Raw genomic sequence first — 24,302 nt, 5'->3', positions numbered from 1 at the left:
CTCCATTAATGTGAGTTTTTTTCAAATTCAGATAATAAACCACTTCCATGAATATACTTTTCATTTTCACATGTCAGTATTTTCTGATTATGTAGTTCCAGGGTTGGACTTCTGGTCCTTCTAGGTCAACATCCAGAATGTAGGAAATATTCTTAAAATTACATTTTGTTCTGTAGTTTAGAAAGCAGACAGGCTGGCTACTTCCATGAGGTGTATGATGGTGTGTCCAGGTGTTTCACATCATGGTAACATTTTGCAACGGAGGTTAGGGGTGTTTTAGAAGTATAACCACTGACTAGAAATGCCATGCACTGTTTTGATGCTTGAGTAACTGATTTGAATTCCATAACAAAAACCTGTCTTTCCTGTAACTATGATTTATTCTTTCCAAGTTACTAATTTATTTCACCCCCCTTTTCTCAACCCTCCCGAAATATCTTTATCTGAACTAGCAAATTCATTAGCCCAGGTACTTTTCAACTATGGCAATATAACTTTTTTATCTAAGTCTGTAGCTCAGAAATTATTTAGAAAATGTTTTTACCCAGTAGAACCAATTTACTGTAGCCATGAAACACTTGAAAGGGATGGGAAAGTAAGAAATCCAGGTTTATCTTTCTCTAGGAAAGAGAGGCTGAGCTGTCACAATTAACTCTAACAATTAGGGGGAGAAAAATGGCTACCTAATTGTTTATTAATAGATTCAAGAATCATACAGTGATGTCAGAGAAAACTCTTGCCCTGTGTTCAGCAAACTTACTAACCTTTAACACATTATTTCTGTTCATTTACATTCTTTTTTAATTAAGCTGTATATTATAAATGTTGGCATCACCATCTGTTAATATTAGGGTATAAAATAGATTGTGTTACCTGTATAATGCACTAGTGAGTCTGTTTCAAGTTCCCCTCTGTACTCATCAGCAGATATAAATAATTTACAACCTCCCATGTCTCTTCAGCTCAAATTGTAGCAGCTTCTTATTTCAGCTGTCCCCAGTTCAATCCATGGTGTCAATTTTAAGAAGGTCGATATGAGATCTGGATGGGAAGAGCTAAAACATCTGACTGGAAATCAATGGACAGGAGGTGCAGAAAAAACAAAAAAAAATTAAAATAAAGGAATGTATAATTCTAAGCAAGAAGTAGAGCCTAATATTGAGTTACAAATATTTTCTTTAACTTCTTTTTTAATAACATGCACTTCTAAATTCAACTCAGAATCTTAGATGCTTCTTCTGACTACTTCATTGTTTGGCTTTGGAAGGGAGATTGGTCTTGGAGTTGGAAGTTCCAGCTCTCCTAGATATCCCCAAGCTACATTTAAACTAGCAAACTCTGGTAAGGATGGGCATTTACAGCCTGGAACTCAGCACAAGCTACAAAACCCACACAAAAAGCTAGGTAAACATTTGAGGGGTTCACCCATGCTGAGATCTGTACTTCCACAGCTACAGCTATCAGCACCCGAGCTAACTAGTTTAAAGCTAGTTCAGGAATGAGCTATGATACATCCTAATTTACAGTGTAATCAGGGCCCTTGAATTAGATATCTGTAAACTGTCTTTCTCTTGGTCTCACTGTTTAAAGATTGAGGGGGCCTCTCAAATATTCAAATGAGCGGCTTGTTAATCCACTAGCGTTGTGTATTGGCTACTTTTATCTTTTATCTTGCATCTGTTACTGACTACTGTAGAACTTGGTATCAGAGGGGGAATATTAAGATGTTCTGTTATTTAAGGCATTTTGTGCCCGTTAAAACAGAAATAAACTAATTGATTATTGGTGTCTTTTACAATCTTAAAGATTTGTCTATGACATATACATATATTGCATTTCTAATTGTTTCTTTTACTTTGTGAGACTAAATTCTCCTCATCTATTTATTATCATATCTAACTCAAGTTTATTTCATGGCAAGTTCCTTATTACACTTTGGTTTCTTGTGCTGTATTGTATGCACTTTGGAGGACAATAGATACTAATATATAAATTTCAGTACCTATCTGCTGAAGTGTTCTAGATTTTTAAAGAATTGAATTTGCATCTTAACCTGTAATTCTAAAACCTCTCTTCTGGTTTTACTGGATTTTAAAACTTATTAAAATAATGTGTTATTGCAGACTAGTTATTTTTTAGAGTGGGGACTGGAGTTGACAAGTATTCAGCAGTATTTCACGCTAATTCAAATTTTTTCTCATAATTGGGACAAACTCTACATTCAAATTTGGGCACCTTATACCTGACGTATAATTTTAGTATGCTCTTTTTAAAAGTAAAATAAATTAAGAAGTAGTTGAGCTTATTTCCCTGGTCATTATGGTTGCTTACGAATTTTAAAAACAAATGGCTTTATTGAAAAAAGCAGCATGTTAGTTTGACCCAGCTCCACAGCACCTGTATTGATCGAGTGCTTTAGGGGGGCTTTTGGGTGCTTTTATCTAATAGCTGATTCAGTCAGGTTTTAGATAAAAGCCCCACTAAGGCCACACTAAACCGCTCGATCTACACAGATGCGGGGGGCCAGGTCTAACTAATGCAGCGCCTCTCTTGGGCATGTGCTGGGCTCAGCGCAGAAGGGCACCAAGTTTAAAGTAAAGTGCCGTCTTCTGGCGGGGGGTTTTAACATCTGTAAGTAGCCGAGATTAATTGCTTTTTACTAATGAAGTTCATCTGTGGGGGAATGAGTCGAGGAGATAAACCGTAGGTTGGTCTTAATTGTTCTGGTTCCTTTGCTTTTGAATTTCTGTTAGACATATTGTGCATACAGAAGTAGACATATGTAATGTTTGTGTATTAACATGTATTATATGCTTCCTAATGAGAGAGAATCTGACATATACATATATTGCATTTCTAATTGTTTCTTTTACTTTGTGAGACTAAATTCTCCTCATCTATTTATTATCATATCTAACTCAAGTTTATTTCATGGCAAGTTCCTTATTACACTTTGGTTTCTTGTGCTGTATTGTATGCACTTTGGAGGACAATAGATACTAATATATAAATTTCAGTACCTATCTGCTGAAGTGTTCTAGATTTTTAAAGAATTGAATTTGCATCTTAACCTGTAATTCTAAAACCTCTCTTCTGGTTTTACTGGATTTTAAAACTTATTAAAATAATGTGTTATTGCAGACTAGTTATTTTTTAGAGTGGGGACTGGAGTTGACAAGTATTCAGCAGTATTTCACGCTAATTCAAATTTTTTCTCATAATTGGGACAAACTCTACATTCAAATTTGGGCACCTTATACCTGACGTATAATTTTAGTATGCTCTTTTTAAAAGTAAAATAAATTAAGAAGTAGTTGAGCTTATTTCCCTGGTCATTATGGTTGCTTACGAATTTTAAAAACAAATGGCTTTATTGAAAAAAGCAGCATGTTAGTTTGACCCAGCTCCACAGCACCTGTATTGATCGAGTGCTTTAGGGGGGCTTTTGGGTGCTTTTATCTAATAGCTGATTCAGTCAGGTTTTAGATAAAAGCCCCACTAAGGCCACACTAAACCGCTCGATCTACACAGATGCGGGGGGCCAGGTCTAACTAATGCAGCGCCTCTCTTGGGCATGTGCTGGGCTCAGCGCAGAAGGGCACCAAGTTTAAAGTAAAGTGCCGTCTTCTGGCGGGGGGTTTTAACATCTGTAAGTAGCCGAGATTAATTGCTTTTTACTAATGAAGTTCATCTGTGGGGGAATGAGTCGAGGAGATAAACCGTAGGTTGGTCTTAATTGTTCTGGTTCCTTTGCTTTTGAATTTCTGTTAGACATATTGTGCATACAGAAGTAGACATATGTAATGTTTGTGTATTAACATGTATTATATGCTTCCTAATGAGAGAGAATCTGATACCACATGACCCTTAATGTTTTGGAATTTGGTGCATCAGTCTGTAAAACAGCTGAAATGCTATTATGTTTCTGTGTGTCCATGTCACGTTAGTCTTGAGCCATACTAGCTACCTGGACAGCTCCCAGTGATGCATGTGCAGCTGATGAACTCCTTCACTTCCATTCCTTCCCCTGTTTGCTTGTTTTTGATTTATATTCTGCTCTGTCCAAAAGGCTCAGAGTGGCTTACAGCACAAAGAGAACATACTCCCAGCTGCCAAAATAGCTTCCTGGGGTCAGTGGTAATTCACAAGAGCGATCAAAAACAACACGTTACTTTCACATACTATAAGGTGGTTTTAATTCACTGCCAAGCAGAAATCAGGTGGTTCAGTGGATATGGCCCTCTGACTTCAAAATATGATTGCTTGCTTGGGGGTTTTGTGTGACCCATTATTCCAGCATTTTTTGCTTTTTCTTTTGATTCATTATAGACTAATCATTTATATAACAGTAAAGTAATCCATTCTGTGTAATACTGAAATATTTGCTGCAACAGTTCTTTGGTTCTGTGGTGAAGATGTTCTTGTAGTTTGGGAAATAGGAAAAATAATAAACTGCTACGTTTCCACAGCATCTGTCTTCCAAAAAATATTTATTTCTTTAGAGACTGTTGATTTGCGTGTCTTTAACAATCCCTTAATATAAGTGAAGGTTACCAAAGGACTGCTTCACTGTTCACTAAAATGCAGCTTCCACTTAAGGTGGAGCATGTGATCTGTTTTAATGTTATACTACATAAGTTTAGCTAAATGGAGAATTAAAAATACTTTATCCAACTGAATCTGAAATTTGGATTTTAGCTAGATAGACCCTAACCATCTGTGTAATCGCACCAGCACCTTATTTTTATGAAAAATGCTAATAGATTTTTAATGACCTTAGAGGAATTGAGATCTTAGTTTTAAGTCTCAACCAGCACTTAGCTCTTGTAAGAGTACAGTGCATTTCCTGTCTGCATAATATGTTGGTTTAATAATGAGTCAAAAACAAGTAGTGCCTACCAAATTATCACCAACTCCTTTATTACATAGGTCTTAGATATTTCATCTGCATCTCACTTATTGACAGTGAATGCAGTCAATATGATATGTAGTCAAACCCTTTTTATTTCCAGAAATATTACCAGTTTATATTTTTTAGGAAATATTGGAGTCAAAACTAGGAAATCTGTTAACATGAGACCAGAGGTACTGCTTTTAGGAGGTGATGAGTGATGATAGCAGTGTTATCAAGAAAATGGTCAGTCATGACTGAATGTCATTTTGTGCTCTGGGCAGAGATTCACCTGGGAGTAGTTTGAGACCATAACTCTTAGCTCATGACCTAACTGATGCTTGAAACCAAATGTGTATATAAAGTGATTGTATTACCTTTTTGTGTCATCTGACACTGGAAAAAATGGTAATATTGGTCTGAATATCTTGTACAAAGCATGCATTTAAAAACTTAATACTTTAAGGAAGTTTTTTGTTCTATGTTGTTTTTGTCTTGTTAACTGTGAAGTGTGTACCCTTTCTGAGTAAGGAAAATTAACCTTTCCTTCTCCCTTAACTTCCATTTTAGACTGCTCTGGCACATTTGGAATCTCTTGCAGTTGATGTGGAGCAGGCTCATCCACCAGCCAGTAAAGAAAGCATAGACTGTCTGCCGCAAACTATTATTACAGAAGATCATAATGGTACGGAAGAACTAACTAAAAATTCATTTTTATACTATGTTAGAGCCCAGTCATAACATTGCATAACAGTGTATGTGAAATATTTAAGAAAATTAGACTAAAGTACTGTGTAGTAAATTCACTAGGAACACAAATTGAGATCACTTTGGAAACAGTGACATGCTTACTCTGTAATATTCATTGTATTATGATTAGCTGTTGTGATGTCTTCTAATTATATTTTGCTTTGGGTTCAGTTTTTAAATTAATTTTTAAAATATTTGGGTTTTTTTTCTTCTAAGCTGTAGGTCAAGAACAATGTTGTGCTATCTGTTGCAGCGAATATGTGAAAGATGAAATAATAACGGAGCTGCCCTGTCACCATTTCTTTCACAAGCCCTGTGTAACTTTGTGGTTACAGAAGGTATGTGCTCTTTTGGTTGTTTTTGTGGTTTTCTGTGTAACTTTTTGAAACCTTATGATGTCAGTCTTTAATAAACCGTTAATTTAGCTATTTTAATGCTTTAGGAACTAAATTGGTGGTGAGGGAGAAATCTCTGTGTGTACAGGAGAGTCTTAATACAAGAACCGCAACTGACTGGTCTTGACCATTAGGTATCCTAAAATATTAAAGTAATTTTAGTATATATAATATTGGCTATTAATATTTATTTTTACGATATCTGTTGTAATTTATTGTTATTAATTACTGCATTATACTTATTTATATTCAAGTTTAACACTTTAGGACAGTGGTCACCAGTTCTTGATCCACCGGTAGATCTCAAAGCCTCTTGCAGTAGATCTCAGAGCCTCTTGGACTCGATCTGAGGCTGGGGTGGGTGACTGAATGCCTGCATGCATGCACGCATGTGCCCCAGCCCAGCAGGTCAGTCCATGGGGTAGGGAAATGGAGAGGGCTAGATCAAGGTCCTCATAGTGAGGGACAGTGCCGCAGAGGCAGGAGTAGGGATAAGTTGAGTGGGGCCCCGGCCAGGTGGGACTTACCTGCTGGGAGGCACACCCCCAAATAATTTTTTCTTCTTCTGCCTTGATCTGCCCCCTTTCCGTCCCTGCAGACTTACCTGCTGGGCAGGGGCAGTAGTACACAGTAGATCTTGGGTTGCTTTTAAATGCCAAAGGTGATCTTCTGCTTAAAAGTTGGAGACCACTGCTTTAGGAACTACATTTTGTTAGTTGTGAGGGAGGGGAAAAAAAATGCCTATAAAGGGTGCAGTTACAATACAGGAGCCACAACCTGCTGGGCTTGACCATTAGATATATTAAAGATCTACAGATACAGTAAACAACTAAAGAGGCACAATTTCTGTGCAGAGCCCTAGTTCTGGACTGGCTAGGAGATGGAAAGACTAACCCTTAGAATACCATGCTCTGGTTTGGGCTCCTCATTACTAGAAAAAAACACTCAAACCAAAAAAAAAGTAAATCGATTAGATAAGACAGAATTATTACTGATTTGAAATAGTAGTCTTAAACTTGTTTAGACTTTGACTAAGTGAAGACATTCAGGGAGGCTTAGGGAGGTGGGTGAGGCAAGCAGGCTCAGAGGGGAGCAGTTTGGGAGTACACAGGAGAGATGGGAGTGCAGGCGGGATCTGTGGGAGCAATCAGGGTGATATGGGGGGGTGGGCAGCATCTGTGGGGGGATCAGGTGGCAGCCACAGGAAGGATCAAGTGGCAGACAGGTTCCACAGTGGAGCTGGTGGAGTCAAGGAGGGTTTTGTGGGGTTATGGGGCTAATGTCTGTGGGGAGGCTTGGGGGGATCAGGGACCTACTTTTAGCCCTCTGACCCATCCCTGGGAACCTACAACCCCATCCCTCCTCCCCCAATCGATAATTACTTCCTTGACTCCCAGCAGGGGTGAGTTCTGGCACCTGGAGCAGTTTGTGGGATGGAGGTTTGAAGCAGGGGGGCTGGCTGGTCTGCAGGAATGGGGAGGGAGGAGGAGGAGGTGGCAAGGGGCTGAGGCACTAAAAATAGTTAGGTGGCAGGTGCACAAAAAGTACAGCCCTCGTACTGGATCTTGGAGTCCTAGTGGACTCCAAAATGAACATGAGTTGGCAGTGTGACGAAGCCATCAGAAAAGCCAATGGCACTTTATCGTGCATCAGCAGATACATGACGAATAGGTCCAAGGAGGTGATACTTCCCCTCTATCGGGCACTGGTCAGACCGCAGTTGGAGTACTGCGTGCAATTCTGGGCGCCGCAATTCAAGAGGGATACAGATAACCTGGAGAGGGTCCAGAGAAGGGCCACTCATATGGTTAAGGGCCTGCAGACCAAGCCCTACGAGGATAGACTAGAGAAACTGGACCTTTTCAGCCTCCGCAAGAGAAGGTTGAGAGGCGACCTTGTGGCTGCCTATAAGTTCATCACGGGGGCACAGAAGGGAATTGGTGAGTATTTACTCACCAAGGTGCCCCCAGGGGTTACAAGAAATAACGGCCACAAGCTAGCAGAGAGCAGATTTAGTTTGAACATTAGGAAGAACTTCTTCACAGTCAGAGTGGCCAAGGTCTGGAACGGGCTCCCAAGGGAGGTGGTGCTCTCCCCTACCCTGGGGGTTTTCAAGAGGAGGTTAGATAAGCATCTAGCTGGGGTCATCTAGACCCAGCCCTCTTTCCTGCCTATGCAGGGGGTCAGACTCAATGATCTATTGAGGTCCCTTCCGACCCTAACATCTATGAATCTATGGAGTCAGCAGCCTGGCTTTCCCAGCTTTGGGCTGCACAGGTGACTGTACTGAATTTCAGTGCACCAGTCTAACTTAATTCAGTTTGAGTGTACCCTGATCCAAGTCTGTTGTAGACTAGGTTCTGCCATTTTTGGATCTGTTTATGTGTGTGGAACTTCCATACTGTTACCAGTTTAGATTGATTTCCAATCACTGGGACTAGGTCTGAATGTAAAGTCCACACCTGGGTGAATTAAGTTTAGATCATGTGACTATTTTTAACCCAATCTAACCTCCCCGAATGTCTGCACTTAGCCCTTGTCTTTCTTTTTAACTTGTCTAGCAAGAAGAAGAATAAAGGCCTATATAACTAATGAGGGCTGCATCGCTAAAGGTGAAAAATGTAAGGTGTTTCAGAGCAATTTAACTAGAAGTAGTAGTGTTACTGTAAAAAAAAAACTTAACTGAGTTCTGCTAGTTTATAGAATTGTCTCCAAAGGGGGGTAGGCTTTAAATGCTTCATTGATTATGAGTGACTAAATGAAGCATCTGTGAGTTGCTGGAATATTCCAGCAATATTAGAGATTTGGATAAGACCGCCTGATACCAGCTCTAAGTTCTGTTTCTTTTACTACTGTATAATATTAAGGAAGATTGAAAACTAAGACTCCTTGTAGCCATTTATTATTCTCAGATGAATTAACCAATTCAAAATCATTCTGATCTTGAGGTTCCTTGTCTCAAGCATGCTAAACAATCATTCCATAATCAAGTAAAAACTAACTTTTCAGTCTGATATAATCACCAAGTCTGTACAGCCCCAGAAGCCCCAGTCAAGGTTAGGGGTCCATTATGGCAAATTCTAAATCAGGAGTGGCAAAACTTCCTAAAGTTTCTCGCTACAAACCAAAAATTTAATGAGGCTGAAAGTCATATGATACAACACCTTTTGAGATGTGCATGCCCCAGAATCAGATATATACATGTGCACAGCGCACCTGCTCAAATAGTAATTTATCATAAAATGACTTTCTTCAGGAGCAACATTTAAACTTGCAAGCCACAACTGGTCCACTCTGTTTTAGTAATAGTGGGCACATTAACACGTTCGTTAATGTGCTGTAATTACGGTGCATTAATTTTAATACTTGTAATGACCTGTACTAACTTAATGTGCCGTAATTGGCACTACTGCACATTAGCACAGATGAGCGCTTTTTTTGTGATGTTAATGCGCATTAGACTAAATCTGCTGTGCAATAGGATGAGTTTTGCCCACCATGCTAATGCACAGTAAAATTAATCTAATGTGCATTAAGTGTCTCGTGTACACATGCCTAGTCGCCACCTTTTATTCATCTATTTTTTACTAAACCTATTTGTAGAGGATTCTAATACAGTGTTAAATGCCTTTCGTGTTATTAATGAAAATTGTTTGTCCCAGTTCAAGTTTTCATATTTCTGGATAGTTCTTGTCTTTAATCTTGGTATGTATCTTTAGCTAATGGTAGACCACTTGCAAATATTCTTGGTTTTAATTTGCTGGTGATTTTAACCCAATAACTTTATATTATTGTTTTTTTGCAGTCATGTTAGGATGCAATTTGACAGAATTTCTAAGATTCCTATTTGGGCAACTAATAATCTGTTTTAACTATGCTTTATCACCAAATCCTACATGCTGTTGAAGAACTGGCATAGGAAGACGGAGCAAACACAGATTATCTGCACTTCTTGACCTAGTTATACAGCAAGAAACAGCACATGGATCTTAACAGTGAATCCCTCAAAACAGGGTTTCTTAAAACATCTACCACTTACAGAAGGCTGTCATCTAAATGCCACATCTATTTTTCCTGATTTTAGGGTGGTGCTCCCCTGCAAGTAAAACAGTACTTTAACTGACAGTATTAACTAACTTATTGCTATTGTTATTGTTCCATCCAGCCCTCTATCCTAATTTGAAGTAATTCTGTATTACAATGTAAGATCCTATTCTAGAAACATTACCTATGAGCATGCAGTCACACACATGCTATTCTATTAATCTGTTTCTTTTTGTCTTCTCTAGTCGGGAACATGCCCTGTATGCCGTCATGTACTTGCACCTGTCCTCCCTGAAGCAGCCGCCGCTTCCTTCCTGTCTGATCATGATTCCCCTCCCTCAGTCCACAGCACTTCAGGAACACAATAAAATAAGTATCTGAAATGAGATTTTGAACCATCAAGCTAAAAATGTAAATCTTTCCTGTTTAATTACAATGTGAAAATGATTATATATATATATAAGAATATTATATAGAAAAATGCTATATATAGTATATATTTTAGTTTAGAAAGAGAATGTAAGACTTTCTAAACTATGTTTAGGTTTATGGTAATAGCTAAAATTTTCAAACTGAAAGTCGGGGAAAAAACATTGCACCCATTCTCTGCAGTAGACTGTTTCTGTTAGTTGTAATGTCTTAAGCTTGTAACCCGCCAGATTTGTCCAAAAGATTGATCATTAATGTGGCACTTCACGTTCAAATTCTTGCAACTGCAGTGCAGTTGGAGCTTATTAAAGTTACACGTATAACCTGTTTTACTTAATATAACTATTTTTTTTGTCAAAGATAGTGCCACTGAGTGACTTTGTAATTGATCTCTCATATTTGCATCAAATGTGAAGACATTCTGTGATCACAGCAGTAGTAAAATTTGGTTTCACTGGAAATAAATTTGCATAATTCAACTGTTTTTTCATGAGAGTTTTTTCATAATATCTGTTTTTCCAAATGCTGAAGCATTGGTTAATCACTACTGGCACTGACCTGGAATTTCACAAATACATGAATTGTTCCTGAGTGTCTGTATGAAGGTTCCTGGATTTTGTTTGTTTATTTGTTTTCAAGGTATATGGAATGTGGAACTTTAAAGCTGGTATTATCAAAGCAGTCTAAAACAGGGCTGTTGAATGACCCAGCTTGGGACTGAGGTACTAAGACCCGGGTGCCTCTGCCACTTCTTGCTGCCCAACTGCAGCAGCACAGCACAGGGAGAGCTACCCTTCCACTGAAGCTCCTGGCCCCTGGTTGCAGAAAAGTGTTCCCTTCTCCCAGCCAGCTCTGCAGGCTGGATCCAAAGACTCCACAGACTGGATCTGGTCTGCAGGCCGTAGGTTGCCAATTCCTGATATAAAGAATTAAATCGCTGGTAGTTGGGCTTCTATTTCTTTATTTTTCCTTTTTAAAGTCCAGTTCTAAAAATGGTCAGGCTTTGGAGGAGTTGGCCGATTCACAGTGTGCAGGGATGTTAATACTTTCTTGTCTCTTGGAATTGTTATGCCTAAAAGCTAGAGCGAGTGCTCCTAAATCTGAATTGTAGGGTCTCCCTGAAGGCAAAGAATGGAATATGGTAATGGAATAAACTATTTGTGAGTTAAGACAGAGTATTATCAGTAGTATAAAAATAGGAGTAAGAGTTCAGTATTTCTGGTGGTTGCAGTGGGCTGTAATAAAATTAATATTTTTAAGATGAGGGAACTGAAGAAGATTGGATTTTAATGGACTTCTCAAACTGTACTGTGTTGCCATCAGTAACATGTTATTTTAAACTTTTTATTTCTATTGAAAGTAAATCTCATACGGCAAGAATATAGGTTTGAGGAATTGTATGTGCCCTTTAGTAACCAATTACTGTTGAAAAACTTTTCATAGTTGTGAATTAAATCCAGGTCATTAAAAACAGTGACAGTTCTTCCACTTTCTGTGAAGGGAACTGGACCTAGGCCATTGGAGAAGAATAGCTACTGTTGGTAAATAAGCCCTTTTCATACAAATTTTGTTGTCATCCTTCAGCTTCTGAGATTTATTGAAAATTATGGCACCCATTGGAATATCTGATTACCTTATAAACATTAACATACTATGAAAACACCACTATGAAACACGGAGTAGTATTTAATTTTGAAGGGAAAACACTAATGTTAGATGGTTTGTCCAGCTGTCACACTGGAAGTTTGTAACAGAGCAAGGTATTGAATCAAGGTATCCTGTGTCTAGTGTAGTGTCTGAACAAAAAAAACATTGTTTCTCAGCCTTGGAGTACAGGGAAGCTGAAACAGGTCCTGGCAGAATGATGAGGAAGGGTGCTGAATGCAGCTCCAAGAGTGCGTTTTTCCCAAAAACCCCCACATCAGAATTCCATTGGAATAGTCTTTGGCAGGGATTTTGGGAGCAGATGACAGCAGTCAGTGCTTTTTCACAGGCCCTCAAGCTTTTCTTTTAGCGATCCAATATGGAATCAATACTAATCCAAGAAGCACTGCTTTTATCACAAAAATCCTGCTATAAATTGCTATTTGGAGTCGCTAGGGAATTGGTCAGTGGCAGTTTAAATCCTGAAGCATTCCAAGATGCCATGGTGAAATAAGGACAGCAGGGCAGTTATGTGACCTGTTAAAGCTGATCCAGAAGCCACATGGTTTTTGGTATATTGGTGGATTTAGAAGAGGGGAGAGAATTATCATGTGTTTTTTTTTTTTATCTCCCTTCACAAGTTAAACAGGCTAGAGGATGGAGAGTGTTTTAACAGTTGAATTTTTTTTGCTTGCTTGCTTGCTAATGTCATTGTTCTGCCTACTCGTACCTATATACAAAAGATTCAACTGCAGACTTTCTGACAAGCTTATGTTGGCTTCGTGCATCTGTTGTGTACAGGCTCAGTGCTGTAGCATGTCCTTCATTTCCATTTCCAAAGAACATTTGTTCTAAAGAGAATTTTCCCAGATAGCATGTTAAGATTTAGAAATTCTCCGCCAGTTGTTTAAAGATTTCAGTTCCAAACTCAGCCAACAGCATCAAGAGCTAAGCTTGAGACAGCTGCTAGGTTTTTTTTTTTCCTTGCCATCTGTTGCTGGCCTCAGCCCTTGGCTCCCTTTTCTCTTCAAACAGCTGGCAAACAGTTGTCTAGAAGAAGGTGATTTTAAAAAAACAACAAAACAAAACCCTGAATTTATAGGTGTTACTTGTAGGTCTTGCAAACCTGTGTTTCTTAATTGAAGGAATAGGACTTTTAACAAATGGGTTGACACAGCACTTGCTAGATCACACTCAAAGGATTATCAAAGAGGAAAAGTCAAATGAAGAACTACACACGTTTCTAATAATTTGTTTCCTTTTCTGTAACAGAAGCTTTCTTACAGTTGCTTAAGTCTCTGAAATTAAAGTTATGCCTGGCCAAAATAGCCCTGTGTGAACGAAGTTGTCCTTAGAAGGATTACATTGTACCCATAAATGAGCTCAAGATGACAGAGAATAATCCAGTCATCCCCCTACAAAGGAACTCTCAAACACAACTAAAAACTTCTATTTTTACTTATCACATAAAACAAAACATTCTAGCTCTTCATCTTTTACAGGATAAAAATAATTTGACAAGTACAGCTCACTTATGTAAAAAGTACTTATCCTTCTTTTCTGTGTGCGCAGCTGTATATTGAGTCTAATTAAAGAATTTAATGAAGAATAGATTATAAAAATGAGTAGTTATACCATAACAAACTAGTTCTGAATTATGTTTTCTCATTAATAATAAAAGATTAGTTCTGCAAGAAGTCATTTTGGTAAGTCAAATATGAACTGGGTATATTTAATACTGTAGTAAAACATCTGTAGTTCTAAAATTAGAATGCAAATCTTTAGCCAGAAATGTAGTATTTTTAATTCTGCTTTTCTCCCTACCTACCCTTGTTATGCTTCAGCAAACTTAGAAGTTTTGACAGGTGTTGTAAAAGACAGCCTGAGAGAATAAGTTTACTGTTTGTGCCCAAAATAGGTCTGGCAGCAGTAGTTCCGTTTTTCTGACATAGGCTTATTTCTCTAGTTATGCATACTATGAAACAACCTCCTCTAGGTGCAGTTCAGTCCAGTTTTCATGTCCATTTATGTCTTAGCCTTTTTGTTAAGGATGTCCTGGTGCTAATTGCTACTTACTATACTATAGATTGCATTTGATATGGTAGTGAAACCTTCAGTTTGATTCACAATCCTATTTTTTAATGAGTTTTATTCTGTATTTCCATAAACACCTGAAAGATGTTTTCATATTTTTGTTACTGCAGAAGTTTCTGTTCACATGAAGAAATCTTTTGTAAGAATAGAGGTTTTTTTCTGCCCTTCCCCAGAAACCTATTTGAATATCAGGGTAATGAAAGCTGTGGCTACATTGAAAATTAACCTTAAGAGGTTGCTCTCCAGCCCTTACCTCCCACGTACCTGTAGTATATATCCCTTGGATCTAGCCTCACCCTGGAATCTCTGCTAAACTTCAGTCCCGCCTCTGCTGCATTGTACCTTTTTCTTTTTGCAGCGTGTTTGGAACTTTACCTGTATTCTGCTGATTACAAGCATAGCAAGTCTGCTGGCAGTAGTCCTACAATTCCCTGTTCTTGTCTTCTAGGTTGTTTGTATTCCACTTCCTCTCTCTACCGCCCAGAAGGAATGACAGGTAATCTGCAGATTCATCACTACTGGGGCTCCACAACATAACCTGGGATTCATCTTAGTGGAAGGCTCAAAAAACAAGCATGCCAGTTTAAGTACAGCCCACGAGGTATGGTAGCCCTGGGGGAAGAACTGTTAACATTGCTTGAAGATAACCTCATCACTGATCCTAAATATCAGTGTCAGCATACTCTAAATTCTAAACCAACATTCTACATAGTAGAACACAGTTTACTGATTTGGGCTATGGCCTGTCTGAAATTATACTTGGCATACATTTCAGTTTATTGGACACAGGAAAATTCATAGGACTACCCAAAATGACGGTTTAGCTGTCTAGATTTAGTCTAACCTATTTGGCATTCTCCAGAGGAAGTTCAGCACTCCACTCAAATTCCGTGACACATTTGCGGTTATTCTTTGACGTTTTCATTAATGTTAATATGTACTTAAAAGATGTAGAATTATAGACAAAGTAAATTACACAATACAAGTTGCATAGATAGATTTGTCTACACAACTCCTTACAGGCCATATAAACTGCTTACATCAAGAATTATTTTAATGGAAAACTTCTAGTAACACAAGTGACAACTGTATTGTAGCTTAAATTGTACATTCACTGCCATTTAAAAAAAAAAAATTAAGCCTCTGCTGCAAGAAGGCAAACACAGTACAGATCTGCCTTCCAGCACAATAAAAATGATCTTTCTTTCTATATTTTTTTTCACAGAAAACGAATCCTGTTAACTGGATTCTGCTTTTGAGTTTCATCTCCCAAGTTCAAGACAAGCTGCAATTCCCCTAGCTTTTAAACCTTGTTATCCCATTCAAAGCACTGGCAAGCCCGCTTTGTTTTATGACCAGTTACTAATGTCTCTGTACCCTTTAGAAGACTCCACTTTATTTTTCACTGAAGTCATCTAGGCACAAGTTGGCAATATAGTCTATGGACCATATTTGACTTGTGGAACTGCTGGATCTGGCCCGTAAAGCTGGAAAGCTTTGCCTCTGCCCATGCTGGGGCTGGGCAACTGAAAGTTATGCTTGTATCCCTTCTGCTTCTCCCCACCTAAGCTCCCTGGCTGGAGCATGGGTACAGCTCCCAGTCAGTGAGGAACTGAGCTAGGGCCAGGCAGCTTCCATCTGCACCCATGCTACATTTGAGAGGGGAGTGGGCAAGGAGAATGCAGCAGCAGTGTAGGGTCAGTTCCCAGCTGTCTGGCCCCAGCACAGCTCCCCTCCGACTGGAAGCTGTACTTGCACCCCAACTGAGGAACTGGGGGATGGGAAATCATAGCAGCAACACACTTCCCACTGCCTGGCCCTGGTGCGAGTACAGGCCAATCCCCCTTGCTGCCAACACATTGGTGAAACCACCTGGCTCGTGCAAAACGAGCCGGGTTGTTCAGGACCGTGGCTTGAAAAGGTTCCTGGCCCATGATCTAAGGTGCTCCCTGACGGATCTGCATCCATTTCAGTTCCTCAGTTTCTCTAACTGAATTTTTTTCATGAGGCCTCAGAATAGATTATCATGGCAGTAATTTCTGTTGTTTTTATTTGAAAACCTGAAGCTTTGAGTTGATCATGCTCCTTTTGAGGCAAAGAAAATAGTGTAACTCTCAGTTCGTTGGTTGTCCTTTGGAGAGTGCTTTCAGTCACTGACCTCATTTTTTTTTTCCTTGTATATTCTTTAGTGCTTAGTGCACCAGTAGTTCTGATGCTTTACTGGTAGCCTCCCATGTTAACTGCACTGTGATTCTGTGGTTTCATCACTTGTCCTGAAATTTCACATTCCACATCTAAGGTGTGACTCCTTTCTTCTTGTTCAGTGTTGGTGGGTTTTTGCTTAGACGGAAAAAAAAATATTATTTTTACAGGTGCAGTGTTTGCAATCTAGATTTAAATTTCTTGATTAGGAAACTGATGTGTGTGGTAGGGAAAAGGTCTGCTCAAAAGCTGAGCTGACCCAAGACTATATACAGTAGGTTCCTAGTTCATAATTTAAGGACATTTTTTTGTCTTCGTTTTCATAGATTTCATAGACATTAGGGCTGGAAGGGACCTCGGAAGATCATCGAGTCCAGCCCCCTACCCAAAGGGCAGGAAGTCAGCTGGGTTCATAGGATCCCAGCAAGATGAGCATCCAGTTTGCTCTTGAAGGTGTTCAATGTAGGCGCTTGAACCACCTCCGGTGGCAGGCTGTTCCAGACCTTGGGGGCTCGGACAGTAAAGAAATTCTTCCTTATGTCCAGCCTGAAACGGTCTTGTAGTAGTTTATGACCATTTGACCTCATCATCCCTTGGGGCGCTCTGGTGAACAAACGTTCCCCCAGATACTGGTGGTCACCCCTGATAAACTTATAGGTGGCCATCAGATCACCCCTGAGCCTGCGCTTTTCCAGGCTAAAGAGCCCCAGGGCTCTAAGCCTGTCATCGTAGGGTCTGCTTCCCTGACCTCTGATCATGCACGTGGCTCTTCTCTGGACTCTCTCAAGCTTCTCCACATCCTTTTTGATTTGTGGAGCCCAAAACTGGACGCAGTACTCCAGCTGCGGCCTCACTAAGGCCGAGTACAAGGGGAGAATGATGTCCCGGGATTTGCTTGAGAAGCATCTATGGATGCAAGCCAGCGTTTTGGTCGCTTTACTAGCCGCAGCATCGCACTGCAGGCTTATGTTCATCTTGTGGTCAATGATGACCCCCAAGTCTTTCTTGCATAAGAAACACTCAGCCTGAAGTTGGGTTGTGTACACTGCAGTAAATCTTCTGTTGTTGTTATGAACAGCCCAGTTCTGCCCAGCAAACCCATTCTAAATGTATTTTTTATAATGTTATTTAATTTAGCCTAAGAAGCTGCATATTTGCATTTTGTAGTGACAGCTCTTTGGCTACGTAGCTTCTAAGAGCTGGCATCTCTATGATGTATTATTTTCAAATACAGTAAATAAAATAGCTATTCTACATGTAATTGTTTTAGGAAAATATTACCTTGCATCAATCAACACCTGTCCTATTTAGATTGCATCAAGAATTGCCATGTTATCTTAAGCCTCAGTGGAGATGCATCAAAACCTAATGTTTACCAGGGAAAAATAAACTTTACCATGAAGCTCAAAATACAATTTGATATGCTAGATTGGGAATGCTATCTTTTGTCTTAAGGGGGCTGCTTTCACAATTAAAAAAAAAAATGTATTGTGCATATCTTGTTTTCTTCTACCTGACAGATCAAAGAGGATAAATTGTTTGGGTGAATGGCATAAATTGAAGTAATACTGAATGATTAAGATTATTATGGCATTGGAAAATTGAAATGAACTGTTTGAGCATTCAGCCAGAGCTTTTACATTCTAAGGTTGCTTTGTTCCCTAAAATGCAGAATTTTTATTAAAATAATTCTTCTCAGGGCTCTCCTCAATTTAACTTTTTAACAAAGTTCTTTGCTTAGGTTCCTGCAGATGTGCAAAAGTCTGTTGTGGGGTGGGGGGTTGTTCTTTATTTTAAGAAATTAGAGGATTGGTATGTCTATATATGTATTTTTCATGTATTATACAGTAATGGCTAATCCAAGTGAGAGAGATCCATAAAGGATTTCTGATTTAAACAAAATATTCATTTGTTTTTTTGGAGTTCTGTAGCTTCAATAATCCAGTTAAAGGAGAGCTATTTAACTTCGAAAAAAAACACAGAATACAGTACATAACTATTAGTTTGTTTACTTTATGGAAAACTTGCTTAGTATTTGGAAAGCATACATTGCCAAATTTCAGTATTGTATAACTTATGGAATAGAGGGGTAACAGCTCATTTCTAGACTATTACCTACTTAAATCACTTCTGGAGCCTATGGATAGATCCTTGACCTTCAGTTGCACTCATTCGCTGAGTCCATTCTCTAACAAGAAGAAACAATATGATCTCTCATGTGATGATTTCTATATTATTTATACTACATGTGATCCTCTCCCAAAGGCAAGGAAGAAGCCAGAAAGGCCCAGTCAAAAGGATTTTTTACTTGCTCCTTCACCTTAAAGGTTCTGCTGTCACTTTTTTTTTGTGAATTCAGTTTTAATGCAGTTATGCTAAAAGCTAAGGATTTCTACAAAGAAACCTTAGAATTAAATTGAATAGAATAGGTGTCCTTTTTAAAAATAAGCTGTAGTTCAATTATAAACTTGAAGCAGAAATTGCTGGATGACACAATTCTTTGGTCTTTTTTTGCAAGAAGTAAAATTAGATGATCAAAAACTAGGAGGTTTATAAATCTCGTATGAGAGATCAAGATGAGTATGTATGATGTTCAAAAGTCCAAAATCCTTCTGAAAGTCGATAAGACTTTTGCTTCCTACCTTGTTTAGATTTTTTTAAAGAAAAAAAATCCCATTTGGCCTTCATTTTACATTGTTACTTTTGAATCAGATCCACATCATTTACATATTGTGTATTAAATATTGAATTGATTAAATATTTACTCTTAATTTTTTAACTTAATTTCATTTGGCTTTTTTTAAATGACCTTACATCCATCAGAAATTTACAAGCTTTTGATCAAGTTTGCAAATAGTAAAAAAATCGAGGGCAGTTCAAGTAAAGGTGATTCTTATGAATCACCTTTCACATCTATGAATCTTATGGATTACACAATGAGTATAAAGGTGAATCCAGCCTTATGGTTTCCCTTGCACAGCAGACTTCAGAGTCAAGGAGTATCCTTTCCCATTCAGCTTCACTTGGCTACTCCCATGCTGCTCATCTCTAGCCTTCAAGTTTTCACAGGCAAGATAGGGAGAGTCTAAACTTTAAGAATAAATTACCTTCTAAATGCTATTCCAGAAAAAATGCAAACAGATGATTTCCTTGTCCTACATTAAGTTTGGTGAGACCCTACATCCTATTATGGAAACATCTAGGACTTAAAAAAATTAAAAAGCCTGGCGTTGGCACTTTTTTGCCTAATTTTAGAATCTATATTAAATTCCCTGGTAATGGACCCTGAGTCCTTTATGAGGATGGTTGCTCGTATATTTTTGGTACTGAGCGCATCGATTGTTTACAATAACATAGTATTGCATTTCTTTCTCTATACTGAGCAAAGCTAGGGTCTCTACTGTGGTTCTGTCCACAATACTGACTTGCAGTAAAATCCCAAAGCCAGCAGATTTGCATGTAATACCAGTATGGAAACCTACAAGCCCTGATAACTCTTTTGTCTAACCTTGTGTTTACAGTTCCTCCTTCAGGTTCTTAGGTATTGCCTGCAGTGGATCTGCATAACCCCTTTGTTTTCCTGGAACATATTTTTTTCTGCTTAGTCCAAAAAGAAGATCAAAGCTGCCCCATCATTTTAGACCCAGACTCTACAGCCCCATATGCTCTTATATGTCCCTATTATGTCCTTCCCCTTCCATGCTATATGCAATGGCCTTTCTCCTATTCCCTAGAACAGTGATCACCAACTAGTGGATCTCGATTCACCCGTAGATCTCGGAGCCTCTTGGAGTTGATGCGAGGCTGGGATGAGGGGCTGAGTGCCCATGCACCCCAGTCCAGCAGGTCCATCTGTGGGGGAGGGATGGGGCAGGGGCTAGATCGAGGCCCCCATGGTGAGGGACAGTGCTGCAGAGGCAGGAGCATGGGTAAGTTGAGTGGGGCCCTGGCCAGGTTGGACTTACCTGCTGGGGAGGCATCCCCCCACATAATTTTTTCTCCCTCTGCCTTGATCTGCCGTCCATCCCTTCTCTCCTCACCTACAGACTTACCTGCTGGGTGGGGGGGTGCCGGGGGGGGCGGGGGGAATGGCAGTGGCACACAGTAGATCTTGGATTGCTTTTAAATGCCAATGGTGATCTACTTAAAAAGGTTGGAGACCACTGCCCTAGAATCCATATATGAGATACCATTATAAAGTTTATGCTCCAGAGAGACTAAAGAAATATATCCCTGAACAATATAAACAGCCTGAGGAAGAGGTTTCATCACTTCCACTTTAGTCTCCATCTGATAAAGGAGTTGTTCCAGCACCACACTCTTTTCTTTACTGTTTCAGAAATGTACTACAATTGAGGCAGAGGAGAGTCAAAACACTACATCGTCTTTTTGTAGCGAGAACTCATGAGTTGGACACGTAGAGTTTTAAATTCACTAAAATCTCCACTTCCTATAGATGAAGCAACTTGGAGACTGCCATAACCTTAGCAGTCTCCTGCCACTCTTACTCCTATATCAGAATGGATGGCGAAGATATATTATGTTCCATGTGGAGGAGTGAAGTACCAATATTCAGATCCTACTCCTAATTCTCTTACGTTTATCTTAATCAATGAAAGAAAGAAGAAACACCTTTTTAAATATGAAAAGGTAGTCCCTCTTAGAGAAGGTTCTTTGGGTGAATCGTATCTTTTATTAGACCAACTGAAATAGTTGGAAAACAATTTTTAAGCAAGCTTTTGGGTTCAAAAACCCTTCTTCAGGCTAAGGATTTTCAGCAGTTGGTGTGTGCTCTTCCTGGAAGGAAGGTCTCCCTTCTCAAGACGCTTTAGATTCTTGCTGTTTTTCTCCCAAGGGGATCCAAAGTAGAAACTGTAAACACAGTTTATTATTTTTCTTAATTATAATATCAACAAACTCAGGAGTCCAGGGAGAGAGTTTTTGCTTATTTGTAGCAAATGCAAGTTTGTGTGAGGTGCTGTGCAGATGCTGTTAGGTACAAGTCATGCTGCTTTACAGTATGTGGCCATCTTCTATAAGACTAATTTCAACTTCTGTAGAACACTGAGAATGGCTTGTATCCCCAGCAAACTGTATGTTAGTTCCTTGAAATGTCTTCCAGTGGGCAGAAAAATAAAAATGTGGTCTGTGTGGGAGTTCACCCCTCTTTCCACGCCAGTAAGTACAATAGTAATAAAAACATTATTACTGCCTTAGGGAGCCTATATAGATAGACATATCATTCAGGTCATTTAGCCTTCACATCAGCATTCTAGAGGAGAAGACAATGCACAGACCGTATGTGTGTTTCACCCCCACTCGTTCAGAACAAACCCATAATGGGTAATGTTAAACAATATGACAAACCATATACTACACAAAGAAGCAAGGGAGAGCTTGGTCCTTACAGTTACGTATGGTTATAGCTCATCAATTCATATGCCATTAGATCACCCAGTTCCTTTACTGGGTCTTCAAAACACAGAAGTTGACAATTTCAGCAAGCACTTTTCCAGGGATCAGGAGCGCGTGGTGTGATCCATGACTTGGTGATGCCAATCTTTCAATGATCAATATTTCATTGTAGTGCTGTTTAACCAGCAATAATTAGAAATGCCAGAATATTTTTACTAGGGACAGGCAAGACTATGGCTCTCTGGAAGAAGTCTTCCTGGTTCAATGTCAATTAATACATTCCCACCAGTTGCATGACTCCTGAGTCCTGATAAAAGTCCAGCAGAACAGAATAACAAACATCTTGGCCATTTTAGGGCCAAGGGAGTGCTGGTTTCCACAGCTTCATCTGTCTGTCTTCGTATTTTTGCTTGTTTTTCCTGACTCAAGATAAAGCAACAACACGACTTCCCAGTCTTCCTGTCCTATACCTTATGAGCTCAAGTTTTGAATGGCTGACACACATGTTCATAGCAATAAAAAAATCTAAAAGGAAAATAAATACCATTGTAGTAGGTCAATTTAGTGGCCATAACACCCATGAACCTTTCTCTTGAGTCTAATGCTCATTTCTCCACGTTCTGATGAAGTTCACCTTTCTTATAACGGTGCCATTAACTAGAAAGGAAAATTGGTAACCCTTGCATCAGACCTGCCGCATGCTCTATTCATTGTAATTAAGTGTTGCTCTACACCACACCCAAAATATATTCCCAAGGTAGTTTCTGAATTCCATGTTAGTTAAATTATTTGCTTACATGTATTATTTCCTAAGCTGCATGTGAATAATGATGAAATGAATATTCATCTCTTAAATACAGAGGCCAAATTCTTTCAAAGGATCTTGATTTTTTACAGGAAGGGAAAGATGATGTAATTTTCCCACAGAGGCCCACAAATTAGATCTCTGGCTGTATTATTGTTTTTATCCATATTACTTCAATTGCTTTTTTTTTAGAAATTCCCTCATTGACCTTTGTAAGGCAGAAGCAACAAGAATACATTTAAACTTTTAAAAAAATATTATGTTTTAGGACAGGCATCTGCTACAGGCTTCTCTTGACACGGCAGTTCTCTAGACAATATTAGAGTAAGATTCTGAACACCAACCATTTAGAATTATGCACAGTGTTAACTGCAAGGATTTCTGAGGCTGATACCTTTTATTGGGCCAACTACATAATTAGGCTAGAGTTATTCAAGTTTTCCAATGCAAGACATTCTTCATGAGGTCTGAGCAGTAAAAGCCAGCACAGCATATGCTGTAAAAAAAATATCTTGTGCTGGAAAGCTTGTCTAACTATCCCAACTTCGCAGTTGGTTCAATAAAAGATATCGCCCTAAGAAATCCTTGCCCCTTGCATAATTCCTGGACTATCACAACTACATCACTCTAACACTACCACAGTGTTAAATACTACTGGGGCAGAAAAGTGCAAAAGAAGGATAAGCACCACAGAATACTGATTTATTGAAGCAGTGAACTCTTCAATGACTTGAAAGTTAAAAAGAAATCTTACCAAAAATTCAAACTTAGCCATGTTACTAAGGATGAGTATAAGAAGAGTATATAGTATGGGCAAGCAGGGAAAAACAAGGGGTGCATCCAGACAAGCCAGCACGTGCCTTTTGCAGTGTCTCAAACCCCTTTGAGATGCTACAAAAGGCACATGCAGAAGTGAGAAAATGTTCCCCGTGCTGCCCCGCTGCAAATTTGCAGCAGGGGAGTAAAATTAGACCCCTGGATATCCAGGGGTCAGACCAAAACCCGAGGGGGCGGGGAAAAAATCGCAGTTCTCATTTTAAAAAAAAAAAAAGGCTCATTTCTCCAGAGACACTCTGGCAGTGTGCCAGAGCATCTCTATGATTGTCCCTTTCCCTGGTCCTGAAGCATGCTGCCTGCATATGCTGGGCAGGCAGCAGTGCAAGCTCCAGGGACCTGGACCCGGCTTCTACCAGGTAAGCAGGGGAGTGGAGGAGAAGGGAGGGGACCTTCCCTAACTCCCCGTTCATTCCCCCCAACCCGCTTTGTTCTCCCAGCTCCCAGTTCATTCCCCTAGCTCCCGGCTCGCTCCCCCTGCTGTCTCCAGCCTCAGGAGAGCAGGGAATAGCAGGGGAATGTCCCTGGGGCAGCTTCCCGAGGGGGCTGGAGAAAGCAGGGGAAGGAGCAGGGGGGCTGGAGATAAGCCTGTGGAGATAAGCTGGAAACTTCCCCTGCTCTCTCCAGCCTCCTGCTCGTTCTCTGCTACTGCCGGTGAGTGTGGAAGAGCTGGGGGAATGAACGGAGGGTGAGGGGAATGAACAGCAGATGGGGGGGGAACAAACGGGGGGCAGGGGAATGAATGGTTAGCGGGGGGAATGAATGGGGGGGGGGGAAATGGAGCGCAGGGGGATGAATG

General features: G+C 39.6%; 1 protein-coding gene across 9 annotated transcripts in view; it reads left to right on the top strand.

Moving 5' to 3' along the window:
- Nucleotides 1-24,302, top strand: part of PJA2 (praja ring finger ubiquitin ligase 2) — a 255,895-nt gene that overhangs the window by 75,470 nt on the left and 156,123 nt on the right. For 6 of the 9 annotated variants that reach the window (XM_025203523.1, XM_025203524.1, XM_025203522.1 and 3 more), the window contains 4 exons: nucleotides 5,462-5,576; nucleotides 5,858-5,979; nucleotides 10,326-10,491; nucleotides 14,696-14,848. In XM_025203523.1, coding sequence (XP_025059308.1) covers nucleotides 5,462-5,576; nucleotides 5,858-5,979; nucleotides 10,326-10,448 — 360 coding nt within the window. In that variant the 3' untranslated portion in view covers nucleotides 10,449-10,491; nucleotides 14,696-14,848. Of the gene's footprint in view, nucleotides 1-5,461; nucleotides 5,577-5,857; nucleotides 5,980-10,325; nucleotides 10,989-14,695; nucleotides 14,849-24,302 lie in introns of those variants that run through there. The other 3 variants (XM_025203525.1, XM_025203526.1, XM_025203527.1) reach the window with 3 other exon arrangements.

Source organism: Alligator sinensis, unplaced genomic scaffold, assembly GCF_000455745.1.
Source record: "Alligator sinensis unplaced genomic scaffold, ASM45574v1 scaffold30_1, whole genome shotgun sequence".
In the NCBI taxonomy this organism is placed as follows: Eukaryota; Metazoa; Chordata; order Crocodylia; family Alligatoridae; genus Alligator; species Alligator sinensis.
This window is presented reverse-complemented; position numbering and strand designations above follow the sequence as displayed.